This window comes from Chiloscyllium plagiosum, chromosome 25 (assembly GCF_004010195.1).
Source record: "Chiloscyllium plagiosum isolate BGI_BamShark_2017 chromosome 25, ASM401019v2, whole genome shotgun sequence".
NCBI lineage: Eukaryota > Metazoa > Chordata > Chondrichthyes > Orectolobiformes > Hemiscylliidae > Chiloscyllium > Chiloscyllium plagiosum.
In genome coordinates this window covers 25,760,939-25,777,412 of record NC_057734.1, presented here as the reverse complement: position 1 = coordinate 25,777,412, position 16,474 = coordinate 25,760,939, and the positions used below count along the sequence as shown (strand labels likewise).

Here is a 16,474-nt window from a genome sequence, read left to right as displayed (position 1 = left end):
AACTACCTCAATAATGAACATGTCTATTAAATCTCTACTTTACGTTCTCTATTTTAAAGGAGAAAAATCCCAATTTTTCCAGTCTGTAGAAGAGATAAGAGTGTTTCGGCCCAACTGGTCTATAAAAGCACCTACGCTTCACATTAGTCTCAACCACCCTCTTCAATATAGCCCCATCTGGTTAAAATAACCATTTTAGAATATTATAATATAACAAAGAACTTTGTATGCTGGAGATCTGACAAACAAAACCAGAATTGCTAGAGAAACATAGCAGTATCTGTGGAGACAAAACAGAGTTAAATGTTTTGCGTCAAATGTCCCTCCTTCTGAACTAATAGTGGCTAGAGAAGGGTGGTATTTATGCTGATGACTGAGGGGGCATTTTAAATATGTGAACAGGGAGCCCAGAGAGAAACAGAAAGGTAGGAGATTCGTGATAATAAATCAAAAACGACGACATGGCTAAGGATCCTGTCAACTGCGGTAATGGGGAATCCTCGGTTGAGGAGAAATGTGGAGGTTTCTGAGGCCCCCTTGTGGAAGGTGATATCATTAGAACAGATGCAATGGGGATGGAAAAACTGGAAGAATGGAATGGAGTCCTTACAAGAAGAAGGTGTGAGGATGGATAGTCAAGGTAACTGTGGGAGTTGGTGGGTTTGTAATGGATACCAGTGGCCAGCCTATCCTCAGATATTGAGGAGAAAGTGAGGTCTGCAGATGCTGGAGATCAGAGATGGAAATGTGTTGCTGGAAAAGCGCAGGTCAGGCAGAAGGGCTAATGCCCGAAACGTCGATTCTCCTGTTCCCTAGATGCTGCCTGACCTGCTGCGCTTTTCCAGCAACACATTTCCATATCCTCAGATATTGTAACACATTGCCTATTTACCTACATCCCAGGTCCTGTCATGAAAATGGGTTGATTTCAGCACAGCCAACCTATTATCATCTACTCATAGTCCCCATTATCAGCTAACTAATGTCTCTTCTTCCTTAATTTATTATCAATAATCCCTTTGTCTGCCTACCTTTTTCTCTCTCTGGGCTCCCTCTCCACTGATCCACTGTCATCAGCATAAATACCATATTTTCCTAGCTGTTGTCAGTTCTGCAGAAGGGTCACCGGGCTCAAAACGTTAACTCTATTTTTTTTTCACAGATGCTGCCACATCTGCTGAGTTTCGGCAGCAATATCTGTTTCTGTTTAAGATCCGCAGTTCCTTCTTTATATCTTAGCTTCAGAATTGATCTGACTTTTTCTGCATGGCAACTGTGTGTCTTGATGGGAGAGCTCAAAAAGAATTTGGTACAAATCACTCACCTTTTGATACAGCTCTTTCTGTTCCAGAGAGAGAGAGAGAGAGAGAGAGAGAGAGAGTGAGTGTCCTAGTGGTAGGGTATGAATATCCAACCCAATTGCCCTAATTATCCTGTCTTTTATATTGTGGATGCAGCCAACGTTGAGACAGATTTGTGAAAGCCCCACCCAACCTTCCCAAGGAGTACCTGTGTCCTTGCAATGGAAAATGCATCATGGAGAATCTAACAGTAATGTTAACTGGATTTCAACATTTCTTAATGACACTGATAAAATCTGAAAAATTACATTTAGAATTTCACGACAACAGGATTTGCTAATTAAAAACAGCAGTTTGATTCCTAATTGTAACAAGATATAGTATGAAGTTTGCAGTTACGTTTACCTGGAACTCCTTCTGGCGATGAAACAGACAGTAACCCTGATTCAGTTTCTGCTGGAGTTTCTAACGTAACATCATTTGGGGCATCAGCTACCTCTTCCACTTCCCGCGTTACCTCTTCCACCTTTACTTCAGTCCCTTGTCGTAGTGGCAGTTTTTCTTTTTCTTCTTCCTCCTCCTCCTCCTCCTCTTCATCTTCAGAGCTAGATTCGTATTCTGAAGATTCCTCGCTGTCTTCTGAATATTCCCCTTCCACTTTGGATGAAGCAACGCTGATCACTTCATCTGCAAATATAGAGATTATTTGCAACATCCATTATTGTAAATCAAAAGGAAAGTAAACGGCAGCATAGGGCATAAAGAGAGAAATATGAGGAATACGTCATTTGACCCCTCAAGTCTGCTCCCCATTCAACAAGATTATGGGTGGGATCTGCCCTCGGCCTCAAAATCCTCTTTCATGTCAGCACCTCATTGCCCTCTACTGCTTGATAGATTTTTGAATTGTCTATCTTCTCTTTAAATACTTCCAGTGATTTAGCATCCACAACTCACTGGGGTAGAGAGTTCCAGGTATTCATTACCATCAGGGAGTAGAAATACCCTTGCACCCCAGTTTTAAATGACTGTCTCCTTATTATGTAACTGTATAGCGTAGTTTGAGATCCATCTTCTCAACATCTCAAACCTGGGAGAAAGTGAGGATTGCAGATGCTGGAGTTCAGAGTCAAAACGTGCAGCGTTGGAAAAACAGAGCCAGTCAAGCAGCATCTGAGAAGCAGCAGAGTTGATGTTTCGAGCATAAGCTCTGATTCCTGATGAAGAGCTTCTGCTCAAAACATCGACTGTCCTGCTCATCTGCTGCCTGACTGGCTGTGTTTTTCCAGCACCACACTTTTTGACCAACATCTCTAACCTATCAAGCCACCTTAGAATCTTCTATGTTTCACCCTCATTCTCCTACGCTGTAAAGGCATAACCAGTTACAGTAGCAACACACAGTACAATTATATATTAATAGGAGCTGCATGATAACACCAATAATAGGAAGTTCATTTACATCTAATTCATGATATTTTTGTTGTGGAGAGAAAATCAATAATTGAAGAATAGGAATCTATACCTCAGTCACATACTTCCCACTTGATGTTGCACTAGTGACACGTAAAGGCTATGATTAGGCTGGCTACACCCTCATTGGAAAAATGGAATGTAACACAGAATATTCAAGGAGAGGCATTATTTCTAGAATTCAAACATCAGAATTGGGGACAATAAGTAGAATCATTTGACCTGAATTATTCATGTTTTTACCAGCTCCCAAAAGAGCTACCCAGCTACCCATTCTCCATTCCTATGTAAATTCATTGCTTTCAAATATATATCCAGTTATCTTTTGAAACGTCATATGGAATCCACCTCACCACTCTCCCAGACAACGCATTCCAAATCCTAACAAATCCAAATAACAAAGTTTCTCTTCATCTCACCCTCAGCTCTCTTGTTGACAATCTTGAAAATGTGATTTCTTCTTATTGATGTACCAACTAGTGGAAACAGAATATCCTTTTTCACTCTTAAAATTATTCACAATTTTGAACACCTCATTAAGGTCATTTCATAATCATCTCTGTTCTAAGAAGAATAAGCCCAATTGCTCTAATCTTTCCTTACATCTGAAATCCCTCATTCCTGGTATCATTCTAGTAAATCTCTTTTACTCTTTCTCCAAGTGTTTAAGACCATAAGAAATAGGAGTGGAAGTAAGGCCATTCGGCTTATCGAGTCCACTCCGCCATTCAATCATGGCTGATGGGCATTTCAACGCCACTTACCTGCAGTCTCCCCGTATCTCTTAATTCCTTGCGAGATTAAGAAATGATTAATCTCTGCCTTGAAGATATTTAACGTCCCGGCCTCCACTGCGCTCTGTGCCAATGAATTCCACAGGCTCACTACTCTCTGGCTAAAGAAGTGTCTCCTCATTTCTGTTCTAAATTGATCCCTTCTAATTTTAAGGCTGTGCCCATGGGTTCTAGTCTTCCCACCTGACGGATACAAATTCGCAGTGTCCACCCTTTCTAAGCCATGCATTATCTTCTAAGTTTCTATTAGATCTCCTCTCACCTTCTAAACTCTAATCAATACAATCCCAGGATCCTCAGTCATTCATCGTGTGATAGGCCTACCATTCCAGGGATCATCCGTGTGAATCTCCACTGGACATGCTCGAGTGCCAGTATGTCCTTCCCAAGGTGTGTGGCCCAAGACTGGACACAGTATTCTAAAAGAGGCCTAACCAGAACTTTATAAAGTCTCAGTAGCACATCGCTGCTTTTACATTCCAACCCTTTTGAGATAAATGACAACATTATACAAAATGCGGAGGAATTATTATACAAAATGTGGAGGAATGGGATTGTGGAAGACATAGCAATTTGGATCAGTAATTGGCTTGCTGAAAGAAAACAGAGGGTTGTAGTTGATGGAACATGTTCATCTTGGTGTCCAGTTACTAGCGGCGTACCGCAAGGGTTGGTGTTGGGTCCACTGCTGTTCCTCATTTTTATAAATGACCTGGATGAGGGTTAGTAAATTTGCAGACGACACTAAGGTCGATGGAGTTGTGGATAGTGACAAAGGATGTAGTAGGTTGCAGAGAAACACAGATAGGATGCAGAGCTGGGCTGAGAGGTGGCAAATGGAGTTTAATGTGGACAAGTGTGAGGTGATACACTTTGGCCAGAGTAATCGGAATGCAGAGTACTGGGCTAATGGTAGGATTCTTGGGAGTGCAGGTAAGCAGAGAGATCTCGGTGTCCATGTACACAGATCCCTGAAAGTTGCCACCCAGGTTGACAGGGTTGTTAAGACGACAAACAGTGCTTTGGCCTTTATTAATAGAGGGATTGAGTTCTGGAGCCAGGAGGTTATGCTGGAGCTGTACAAAGCTCTGGTACGGCCAAACTTGGAGTATTGTGTACAGTTCTGGTCACCGCATTATAAGGAGGATGTGGAAGCTTTGGAAAGGGTGCAGAGGAGATTTACTAGGATGTTGCCTGGTACGGAAGGAAAGTCTTACGAGGAAAGGCTGAGGGCCTTGAGGCTGTTTTCGCTAGAGAGCGTCATTGGACAGGCAAATGGATGTACATGGAATAGTGTAGGTGGGATGGGCTTCAGATTGGTATGACAGGGCGGCGCAACAGAGGGCCGAAGGGCCTGTACTGCGCTGTAAAGTTCTATGTTCTAAAATGATGTTTACTTTCTTAACCATGGACTCAACCTGCAAATAAACGTTTAGAGAATCCTGGACTAGTGCTCCCAGACTGTACTTTGGCTTTATGAATTTTCTCACCATTTAGAAAATATCCCATGCCTGTATTGTTTTTTTCCAAAGTGCAAGACCTCAGATATGCTCACATTGAATTTCACCAGTCATTTCCTGGACCATTCTCCCAAACTGTCTAAATCTTTCTGCAGCCTCCCCACCTCCTCAGAACTACCTGCCTGTCCACCTAACTACATATCATTGGCCAACTTCACCAGAATGCACCCAGTCCCTTCATCCAGATCATTAATATACAAAGTGAACAGCTGCAGCCCCAACACTGAACCCTGCGGGACATCACTTGTCATCAGCTGCCATTCCGAAAAAGAACCTTTTATCCCAACTCTCTGCCTTCTATCAGTCAATCCTCAACCCATGCCAGTAGCTCACCTCGAACACCATGGGCCCTCACCTTACTCAGCAGCCTCCCGTGAGGCACCTTATCAAAGGCCTTTTGGAAGTCTAGGTAGATAACATCCACTGGGTTTCCATAGTCTAACCTACTTGTTACCTCTTCAAAGAATTCTAACAGGTTTGCCAGGCACGACCTCCCCTTACTAAATCCATGCTGACTTGTTCTAATCCAACCTTGCACTTCCAAGAATTTAGAAATCTCATCCTTAACGATGGATTCTAGAACTTTACCTACAACTGAGGTTAGGCTAATCGGCCTGTAATTTTCCATCGTTTGTCTTGATCCTTTCTTGAACAAGGGGGTTACAACAGCAATCATCTAGGACTTGCCCTGACTCCAGTGATTTTTGAAAGATTACAACCAACGCCTCTGCTAATTTCTTCAGCCACCTTTCTCAGAACTCTAGGATGTAGCCCATTTGGGCTACAAGATTTATCAATTTTTAGACCTTTTAACTTTTCTATCACTTTGCTTAACATCTTTCCTTAAATAATAAAGTGCCTAAAACTGAACGCAATACTCCAAAATTGGTCTGACCAACGATGTGTACAGGGACAGCATAATTTCCCTGTTTTTATACTCTATACGACTATTTATGAACCCAAGGATTCTATAAACCTTCTGAACAACTATTTCAACTTGCCTGGCCAAATTCAAAGAATTATGCAAGTGAACACTAAGGTCCCTCTGCTCCTGTACTCCCTTTAAAGTTGTATCATTGAGCCTGCATTGTCTCTCCATGTAACTTCTAATAAAATGTATTACCTCACAATACTCTGCATTAAAATTCATTTGTCAGGTCTCTGCCCATTTGGCCAGCTTGTCAGTGTTCCCCTGAAGTCACTCAGTGTCATCCTCACAATTCATTACTCTCCCTAGCTTAATGTCATCTGTGAATTTAGGAGGTTTTTGCCCTCAACACCAACATCCACTTCCAAATTGTTAACACAAATCAGAAACAAAATGTGTCCCAATGCTTTCAACTCGTCTCCAATCTGAGAAATTTCTATTTATAGCTAGCCTCTGTTTCCTAACTTTTAGCCAACTTCTGATGCTGCCAAGGACCATCAATCCCAAACATTTCTAACTTGCTAACCAGCCTGCTATGTGTCACTGTATCAAATACATTCTGACAGTCCAAATATACAACATCCACAGCAATACCCTCAACCACTGCCTGTCTCTCCTTGGCAAAGAACTCAATCAAATTTATCAAACATGACCTGCCTTTGACAAATTCCATGTTGACTGTCTAGTATTACCTTATTTCACTAAAATTACCTTATCCCATATTATGGCCTCCATCAGCTTTCCCACTGTTGATGTTGAGTTGACAGGTCTGTAGTTTCCTTGGTTATTCTTTACCCCTTAAACAACAGTGTCACATTTGCAATCCTGCAGCCTTCCCAGGATTAATCCTGTGTTCAGAGGGGTCTGGAAAATTTCTGTCAACAGCTCCGCAATTTGCTTCCTTTCCTCTCTCAGCAAACCAGGATATATCCCATCCAGGCCTGGTGACTTCTGTACTCGAGCTGCCAGCCCTTTTAGCACCTCTTCCTTACCTATCACTATACTACTCAGTTGCTCAACACCCACATTTTCAACAAGGCCAATGCTACTATTTTATAATTTTGTAAAGCAAATACTCATTTAGTACCTCTGCCATACCCTTTGCTTCAGTGAACTGTTTACCCTGCTTATTCCGTGTGGGCCCCACTCTATTCTTCATTAATCTTTTAATGTTAATATGTTTGCAGAACATTTTGCTATTTGTTTTAGCAAAGCCTGCCATCCTTTTCTCATGCTTCCTCTTAGCCTTCCTTATTCCAGCCTTCGTCTGTCTCCTACATTCGAGATACTCCTCCTAGTTTCTATTGGTATTACGAGTCCGGTATGCATCACATGCCTCCTTTTTTAGCTATACAATACTCCAAGAGTAAATGGCTATTTGGCATTTTCTTATTCTATTAGTCATGACATACAGGTGAACAGTGAACATTAAAATATTGTACATTTAATTTTATACTGAAGTTACTAATGTTCTACAATTCAAATGCCTGATTAAGACCTCACCTTCTTCAGAATCCAGGCCCTCTTTTTCACTGGTCTCAATATCTGCTTCATCATCTTCCTCCTGAAAATATTCAGTAAAATTAATTTCATCATATGATCAACAGAAAATAATGATTATACACTGAAAATAATAATTAAAAATAATTACCTGCCAGATAATTTAGGAATTATTTTAGTTAAACAATTATACAGTACTGTAATCCCTTCCTTCATGTTGGTTTATCACATATGTAGCGAGGCTGCCACATGAGAATGCTTTGAAGATGAAAATAGGAAAAGGGGTGGGTTTCTTTCCGTGTAGTCTTAACTTTAATAAACAGTCAATTCAGAGAGACTTATCTTTTAAAAGTAATGAAATTGTAATACTTCTCTCTCCACTCATCATTTTGAGTATCCTAAGTATTTCTGTTGGAGTCAATTATAACACCCATAGGAAACCAGCTTCTTAGGCAGATTAGCTTCTCCTGGAAGCTGACTATATGAGGTAGAACCGGATGATTCTATTTACACATTCCGTAATGACATTTCCCAGAATACTTTCATTGCAGATTTTCCTTTCTTTTCTTTTATGACAAGCTCCTTCACTCATCAAAGCATCAGTACATTGCCTCAACCCTTTGATGACCATGTTTACAAAGATAGCAGAAGTAGTGTAGCATTCTGCAGTTGAATTACAAGGCATACTAAAGACATCAAGTGGGTATAAGAGGCATTGCAGAAACACTTAATTAGCTCTGCTGCAGTCAAGTGGACTGGATATTTACTTACAGTTAAGTCTAAGAGTGCTGGCTGGACTTCAGTTTCAAGCTGTTTACAGACTTATTCTCTGTTTGAAAGTGGTCTAAAATAATTAATACTATTGAAGCCAGCCTGTTCCAGAAGAGACCAAAGTACCCATAATATGCATCCATCAAAAGGTTCAGTGAATAATCTGTTGGAAGACTGGACTGTACAAGTTTTGGTACTGAAGAATTGTCTGTGTCAGCTTGTAATAAAACACTAGAACAAACCAACCTTTTCTGACAAAGCCTTTTCAGAAACCTCTTCTTCTTCATCTTGTTCCTCCTCATCCTCCTTCTCTGATGATGACTCTTCTTCCTCTTTCCCAGAAGTTTCCTCTTCCTCCTCTCCTTCACTGTCTAGCTTTAAAGGTTTTGCTGGCTTTCGCCTCTCGGTGACCGATTCCAAGTCCCTCTTAGATAATTCAGAAGAATGACTGGCTACATCTGACATGTCTCGGTCACGTTCAGACTCTGTTACAGGCGATGAAGGGATGAAATTAGAACTTTGCATTTCAATAAATCCACATGACCACCCCTCAGCCTTCTTGTTAAGTTATAAATCTTCTCTAATATATTCAGTTCTCATTGAACCCTTCATAATTAAGTAGTCCATTTGTGACATAATCTACTTTGTGACATCATAACTGTGACATTACCAAAGGATATTTTACAGCAGGTAACACTCAAATGTGCCTGTAGTATCTGTCACACATAATATTTCAGTCACAAATTACATGAAGTACAGACCAAATAATTTGTGTCAACTAAAACGGATCCAATGCATAATGAAGTAATCCAAAGTGAGATATTGGAGATTAAATAATATAACAGCAAGTAGGGGAGAAGCTGGGGAAAGCATTTAAGGGAGCAAATTTTAAGGAGGTTTGAAGATGGGGAAAGAGACAGTAAAGTACAAAAATTAAGAACAGAATTCCAGAGTCTAGAAGCACAATAACTGATATCAACTCCTGTAACTAGTACTGGATCGGAGGGAAGGCAACCTATGTAAGAGTCATTCAGAAAATTTGAGTGAAGCATTCTTGAACTACAGTTCAATGCATGTAAATGCGTCAAATGTGGACAAACCTTCATCATCATCATCCAGTGGAGTAGATGGTCTAATTCTCTTTTGATCACCTGAGGAGGCAGCATCAGGTGGCTCTTTCCTCTTTACCTACAAAAACACATGACTTGACATTCAGAAAATCTTAGTCATTCATCCATTGTGAACAATCTGTCTATCAATAAACAAGGAATTGCAATAGATTTGCCTGTGCGCAAAGATATTAAAGCAGTAAAATAACGCTCACATTTACATATTGTTCCATTGAAAGTAATCACTTTGATGACTTTAGTTCCAAACAGCAAGATGTTAAGACTGGCCTAAAATAAAAACAAAGTGCTGCAGAAACTCAGCAAGTCTGGCAGCATCAGTGGACAGAGAAACAGAAGGAACGTTTCGGGCCCAATGTGACTTCTTCAGAACCAGCTGACCAGTTCCAAACATGATTCGTATTGGACCTGAAATGTTGCCTCGGTTTCTCTTTCTCCATGTGCTGCTGAAAGTGCTGACTTTGTTTCTTTTTCAGGTTTCCAGCATTCGCAGTATTTTGCTTTTGGTTTGTTAAGGCAGGCTAATGCACAGCATCTGTTCCTGGCTATCTTCTTTTTCGAGTCAGTCTATAAATAATACTAATTATATATCTGTGGAAATATGTCTTTTGTTATCAAACCTGCGATCTTAAATGTTTTGGGAAAATAACTCTGTTGCAGCCTCATACTTCAACTTCTCAAATGTAGAAAGACCATCAGGAAGTTAAGGCTGTCTGAAGATTGTCTTCTGCAATGTTCTGACAAATGTTGCAGTGTTGTAGAGCTGACAAGGTACTCCATTAGGGGGCATTGACATTAATTTATCAGAATATGATTAGCTATGACCTTATTGACTAGCCATGTGGGCCCATCCTGCAATTGCTTTTAATTCTAGTTAGAAAATAAATTGGTCAACTTCCAGAGACTTAAGGCACAGCAGTGGATTTGTGGGTAACCCAGCTCATGGAGAATGGAGCCAGATGAGTAGGTAGATAAGAGCTGTCCTGGGAAGATGCTATCTCCTTAAACTGGTTCTGAAACAAAACATTTGTGCGGCTGGTTCCAAAATGCATGCCTGTGGCAACACCAGCTGGAAGATCCCTTTTTTTGTGGTTTGCAACGGTAAAAAAATTTAACTAATTGTCTTTCGCACATTGAAACGAAAGACATTGTCTTGCCAGCTTATCCAACAAGTGGCTACAACGTGGCTTTGAACCCTTATCCAAAATGAAGTTAAGTGTAACTGGACTTACAAAAGGAGCTGCTCCTCCAAACACAGGCTGGTTATTTCACAGAAACAGTGTATGATTGCAGGAGCAGTGAGCTGCTCAGCAAGGAATGGTTTCTCTCAGCCTGAGGACTTAGACTGCAGGGGTGAGTCTGCAAGACTGGGACAGGCAGCATTACAGGAGACTATGGCTTGGGCGGACAGGAAATGAGGGTCAGGCTGGTGCAGTAGGTGAAAAGAATGAGACCCGCTTCTGTGATGGTGATAGTGGTGCATGAATGACAAGGGGCAATAGGTGTGGAGCCAGGCCATGACCTGGAGGTGTAAGTGCGATCAGCGGGGTTTAGTGCACAATGAGTAGCTGTGGCTGCGGAACGAGGGAATGGCTGAAGGATATATCAAGAGTAATGAAATGTGGTGGACGAATGACTAAGTTGGAGGAGGCGAATGCCAAGGTGGGGTTTTGATAGATTGAGTGAATGTGGCATAAAGAGTGTGTGTGAATGAATAAATGGGGGTGAGGGGAGTTAAAAGGTGAGAGTAAATGCAGGGTATCTGAGTCAATGAGTGTGTGTGGATGGATGAATGGGTAAGTGAATGATCAACTATCCTGATCATACATCCAGCCTTCGCCTTCTCCTACCTCCCCAATAACCTATCCACAAAAACGTAGAGAATGGAGAAAAATCCAGTCTGAAAGGCAGCCCGCTTCCACCCCTAACTTGTGTGAAAATCACTAAGGCCAGCGTATCCACTTGCCAGGAGTGGACCATGCTCAGTGTTAATTAAATCTGACTCCTCAGTTCACTCTGGTCTCCAGCTGCCTCATGACTAAGACTTGGAGCCTTATGTTTTTCTCTCCCTAATTCTGCTTCTTAACCAGAAAAAAAAAAGTTTTCATTAGTTAGATGTGCTGTTTGGCACTTTTTAAAGGTAATTTTTATGAAGTACTCATTCAATTATTGTTTTGTTCTCTTTTCCTGAAATGCATGCTTACTGTAGTGGTAAAAATGACTTTTTTTTTCCTGAAATTGACTCACCAGTCTCTGAATAAGAGAAAAATTAATATACCCATCCCCACTCCACCCTTGAGTAAAGGTTGCACAACACCATCAGGAAAGCCATACTATAAATGAAAAAGACCTAATGTTTAAAACAAAGACATAGTAAAGTAAGAGGAGCTGGGGTTGGTGGTAAGAAAAGTTGGATGTTAATTTATCAATCTTATCAATGGAGCCAAGAAATTAATGCAACACAACCTATCAACTGAAACTGAACAAAAATGGAATCCAACATTTAAATGGAACTCTAAGTATGTTGAATCAGAAAGTCATTCATCAGAGTGTTGTTAAGCAATTACAACACAAAAATGTAATGCTATTTTAAAGACTACACAAGTGTCTCAGGGGACAATGGATGCAAAGCTGTGTGTTGAGCAATTCTCCACCGAACATTATTTTCCAATGTTGCAATGAATTAAGGTATTTTTGCAAATTATAAATTTTGTGGCACTTCAAGCACTAGAATTAAAATGAGAAAACTGGTACCAAAAATGATGTAGCGATAATACTGATCTTAACAATAGGTTTGTCCTCTGGTGATACTGTGCTTCCCTTACCTTAAAGGATGGTAACCGGATCGCACCCCTCAGTCCCATGCCCAGTCCCATGCCTTCATAACCAAGTCCTTCTCCTTTGGGCCAGTGCTCCAACAGACATGTTGAAGCTGGTGCTGATTCTTTAGGCTTTGGTCTCTCCTCATCTTTACTTTGATCTGCAGATTTTATTGGTGCCTGTGAAGCCTGTGGGAAGTGGTGATGAAAATAAAAATAATTACAAAAATATATACTAAATGTACAGCTGCAAACCAACCTAAATCTAATGAGAATTCTACAGCTGAATTCAGAAATTAGCAACCATTATCTGAGTAAAGCATTTTATTACCAATACAATGCACTTTTTTGGTTCCAAAATAGTGAAGAGAGCCTCAAATAAAATTCCAATGTAATAAACATGATCGAACGTGATGCTTGTTCTAATACATTAACTGATGAATATAATTGTGAGTATGTCAACATCAGATTGTTATACTGTCAGTCAGATGTCTCTCTCCAAATCTTATAACAGTCTGCAGATTGATGTGCATAGGTGACTTGACTGGGTGTGTCTTCAATGTTTCTGATTTTAAGTTCATTGGTCCATCCTCTTTTATTCTTGTTATTCTTTCTAGTTGTTTCATTTAACAGCGTGGTTCCTAGACCACTGCAGAGGGTAGTTAAGAGTCAAGCATGTTTTTGAGAGACTCGACTTACCATAAAAGCCAGACAATGGAAGAATAACAAGTTTCCTCCTCTGAAAAAAGGATATAGTGCATCAGCTAGGTTTTACAAATCTAAGCAACTAATCAGAATTGAAGCCTTCTCTGTCATCTAAAAAAAGCTCCTGTATGAAATTAGTTTGAGGCAACCTTAGCTGACTTCCATCAAGGATAACAAAACAGGTCACTTGCAGCTACACTCCCAGTGGCCATGGAATGCTAAGTGTGGGAAGTGGAAAAATATCACACTGATAACATACACATGATATTTTGACTTTAGGGTACGAGGGAGCTTTATTCTACATCTTCCAGGAATACAACTGCTTTGGGACAACCTGAAACTAACTGGAAAGTACAGGTACTACTGTTCCTCGTACTGATGTCTTCACTAGATCATCACTCTCAATAAAGAATTAAAATGCTAGAACACAGTATTTTCTTTTAAAAAGGTAATGTTAAATATTAACAAATCTGGTGATTTTATTACCTGTAAATCTGAGTTGTAAACTTAGTAGACTTAATTGTAAGCATTTTTTCAACAGCAGCAGAGGCAATTCACCTCAACATTCAGTAGGCCAGTCACTGAGAAAACTCAATACTCCTGGCACAAGAACATGGCTGGCTATGTTTTAATTATAATGTTCCCTCATGACTCCCTGAAGTAGGCAAGTGGCTTGAACGCTGCTGAACCATTGGATCAATATTCAATGATCACTTATCACAACACTGCTGTATTCCTCAGGCACATAATATTCAGAGACTTTGATACTTCAGTAAAAAGAAATTGAGCACAACTGCTAAGGATGTGGTCAGTCCAGGCTGCTTTGCACAGTGTAGATTTTTTAATTGAATTTTCTTTACCATGCAGCAAGCTCACACTTTAAAGTTATACCAAGTGACAATTAAAATTGCATCATTCCTAGAGATGAATGAGCACACTAAAGTTATTTCTAAAATCAACTCAGAGTCATAGAGCTGTACAGTGTGGAAACAGACCTTTCAGTCCAACTTGACAATTCCAACCAGATACCCTAAATAAATTTAGGCCCTTTGCCAGCATTTGGCTGATATCCCTTTAAATCTTTCCTAATCATGTACCCATCCAGATGCCTTTTAAACGTTATAATTGCACCAGCTTCCACCACCTCCTTTGGCAGGTCATTCCATACACATACCACCCTCTGCATGAAAACGTATCCCCTTGGTTTCTTTTAAATCTTTCCCCTCTCATCTTAAACCAGTGGCCTCTAGTTTTGTACTCCATTATCCTGGAGAAAAGACCTTGCCTAGTCAACCTATCCACTATTGTTTTAAACCTAAGGTCACCCATCAACCTCCAACACTCCAGGGAAAGCAGCCCTAGCTTGTTCAGTCTCTCAGTACAGCTCAAACTCTCCAATCCTGACAATAGCTTTGTAAATCTTTTCTGAACTCATTCAAGTTTCACAACATCCTTCCTATAGCCGGGAGACCAGAACTGCATGCAGTATTCTAAAAGTGACCTAACCAACGTACTGTACAGCTGCAACATGACTTTCCAACTCCTATCTCAATGCACTGAATAATAACGGCAAGCATATCAAACATTTTATTCACCATCTTATCTATCGGCAACTCAACTTTCAAGGAACAATGAACCTGCACTCTAGGGGTCTCTATGTTCAGCAACACTCCCCAGGACCTTACCATTAAGTACAGAAGTCCTGCCCTGAATGGCCTTTCAAAAAATGCAGGACTTCACATTTATCTAAATTAAACTCCACTTGCCACTTCTCAGCCCATGAGCCCATAACTCAATTGAACAAACAGTTTTGCTTAATTTTTACATCATATGGTAGACTGTATTGTTGCATAGAGAATCTCACTCTCATTCACACATTAGTGGTGCACAAACCTAGGAAATATGGTGACTGAAAGGGAAATACATCCAATAAAATAATACAAGACGTGAGCACAATGAATACAATGAAAAACAGGAAATAAACTCAAATAGATAAACCAGCTCAGTACTGCACTTCAAAAATATACAGGCAAAATATATCAATTATATTTTATAGGAAAGGAATGGCTGATGTAGCAATAATCAAATCTAACATCAGGACTTCGGCTTTAAGCAGAGTCAAGTGGACTCTCTACCCCAGGGCACACTCATCTTGTGGACTGTGCTGTCCATAAAAACAAAACAAGAATTAATGTGAAAAATCTTACAGCGTCAGTCAAATCAAATCAGACCATAGGATCATTAACATGACACTTACATTTCTTGCTTGATTTGCAGACTCCATAATATTACCCGCTTCTGACCAACACTGTTTAAAAGCAGAATGTTTTAGTTTGAACAGGGTTCTAAAATCTTTCATATGTAAATGAAGCCTAAAATTCTAAAGAAACAATATTTTCCACTATAAAACCAGTGAAAGGAATAAGATTACTGGGTACTGTATAGATTCATAAAACTATTTAGTGAACATGGTATTTTCACAAGGGCAGTTGGTAATATTACTGCAGTGCATATTGCTGGCAGGCAAAGTTTCCAGGCAGTAGTGTGCCCTTTGGGAAATGACCAATGGAAGTGTGAAAAGCATTCAGCAGCACAGATCTTACTCATCTTGGATCATGTTTACACAGACCTTTGCGATGATGGATTGAAAGTGACAGTTATAGGTTTGTCATTAATAAGTGCAACTGAGGTAAATGCAGGAGGAATTTCAGGCAACAGTTTAATGAAATATAATGATGCAACTACACTCTTTCTATAACATAGACTTCTTAAAAATTCAGTCAAGAAATGACAGCTTCACTGACTGGGCCAGCATTTACTACCCATCACTAGTTGCCCTTTGAGAAAGTGGTGGTGAGCTGCCTGCTTGAACTGCTTCAGTCCATTTGGTGTAGAAATACCCGAAATACTAATACAGAGGGAATTCCATGATATTAACCCAATGCTTCTGAAGGAATGGAAATGTGTAGATGGTACATCACTTGGAAGAAATCTCACAGTGATGGTGTTCTCATATACCTGCTGCCCTTCTCTTTCAGATTGGAATAGTGCTGGGTTTGGAAGGTGCTGTCTGAGGAGCCTTGGTTAGTTACTGGTATGCATCTTGTATGTACAGCTGATGAGCATCGGTGGTGAATGGAATAAATGTGGGCAGGATATCAATCAGATGGGCTGCTTTGTCCTGAATTATGTCAAGTGTCATACTGTTGTTTGAGCTGCACCCATCCAGGCAATGGAGAGTATTCCATCACACTCCTGACTTGTACCTTGTAGATCGTGCACAGGATTTGGGGAGACAGCAAATGAGTTACTTGCCACAGGATTCCTAGCCGTTTACCTGCTTTTTTTGCCACAGTAATTATACGGCTAGTCCAGTTTCTAGCCAATGGCAATTCCCAAGACGTTGATGGTGGAGGATTGAGAAAAAGCAATGCCACTGACAAGATTTTCTCTTGTTGGAGATGGTCATTGCCTGGCACAAATGTTACTTGTCAGTTGTCACCCTAAGCATGAATAATGTCAAGGTCGTGCTGCCT

General features: G+C 40.3%; 1 protein-coding gene across 6 annotated transcripts in view; it reads right to left on the bottom strand.

Annotated features, from left to right (window-relative positions):
* The window catches only part of setd1ba (SET domain containing 1B, histone lysine methyltransferase a), a 135,259-nt gene that overhangs the window by 23,668 nt on the left and 95,117 nt on the right, over window positions 1–16,474 (bottom strand). For 4 of the 6 annotated variants that reach the window (XM_043715747.1, XM_043715745.1, XM_043715748.1 and 1 more), the window contains 6 exons: window positions 12,240–12,422; window positions 9,388–9,475; window positions 8,534–8,772; window positions 7,520–7,580; window positions 1,707–1,988; window positions 1,325–1,342 (listed from right to left, as the gene is read on the bottom strand). In XM_043715747.1, the coding sequence (XP_043571682.1) occupies window positions 1,325–1,342; window positions 1,707–1,988; window positions 7,520–7,580; window positions 8,534–8,772; window positions 9,388–9,475; window positions 12,240–12,422 (871 nt within the window). The remainder of the gene's footprint in view (window positions 1–1,324; window positions 1,343–1,706; window positions 1,989–7,519; window positions 7,581–8,533; window positions 8,773–9,387; window positions 9,476–12,239; window positions 12,423–16,474) is intronic. The other 2 variants (XM_043715749.1, XM_043715750.1) reach the window with 1 other exon arrangement.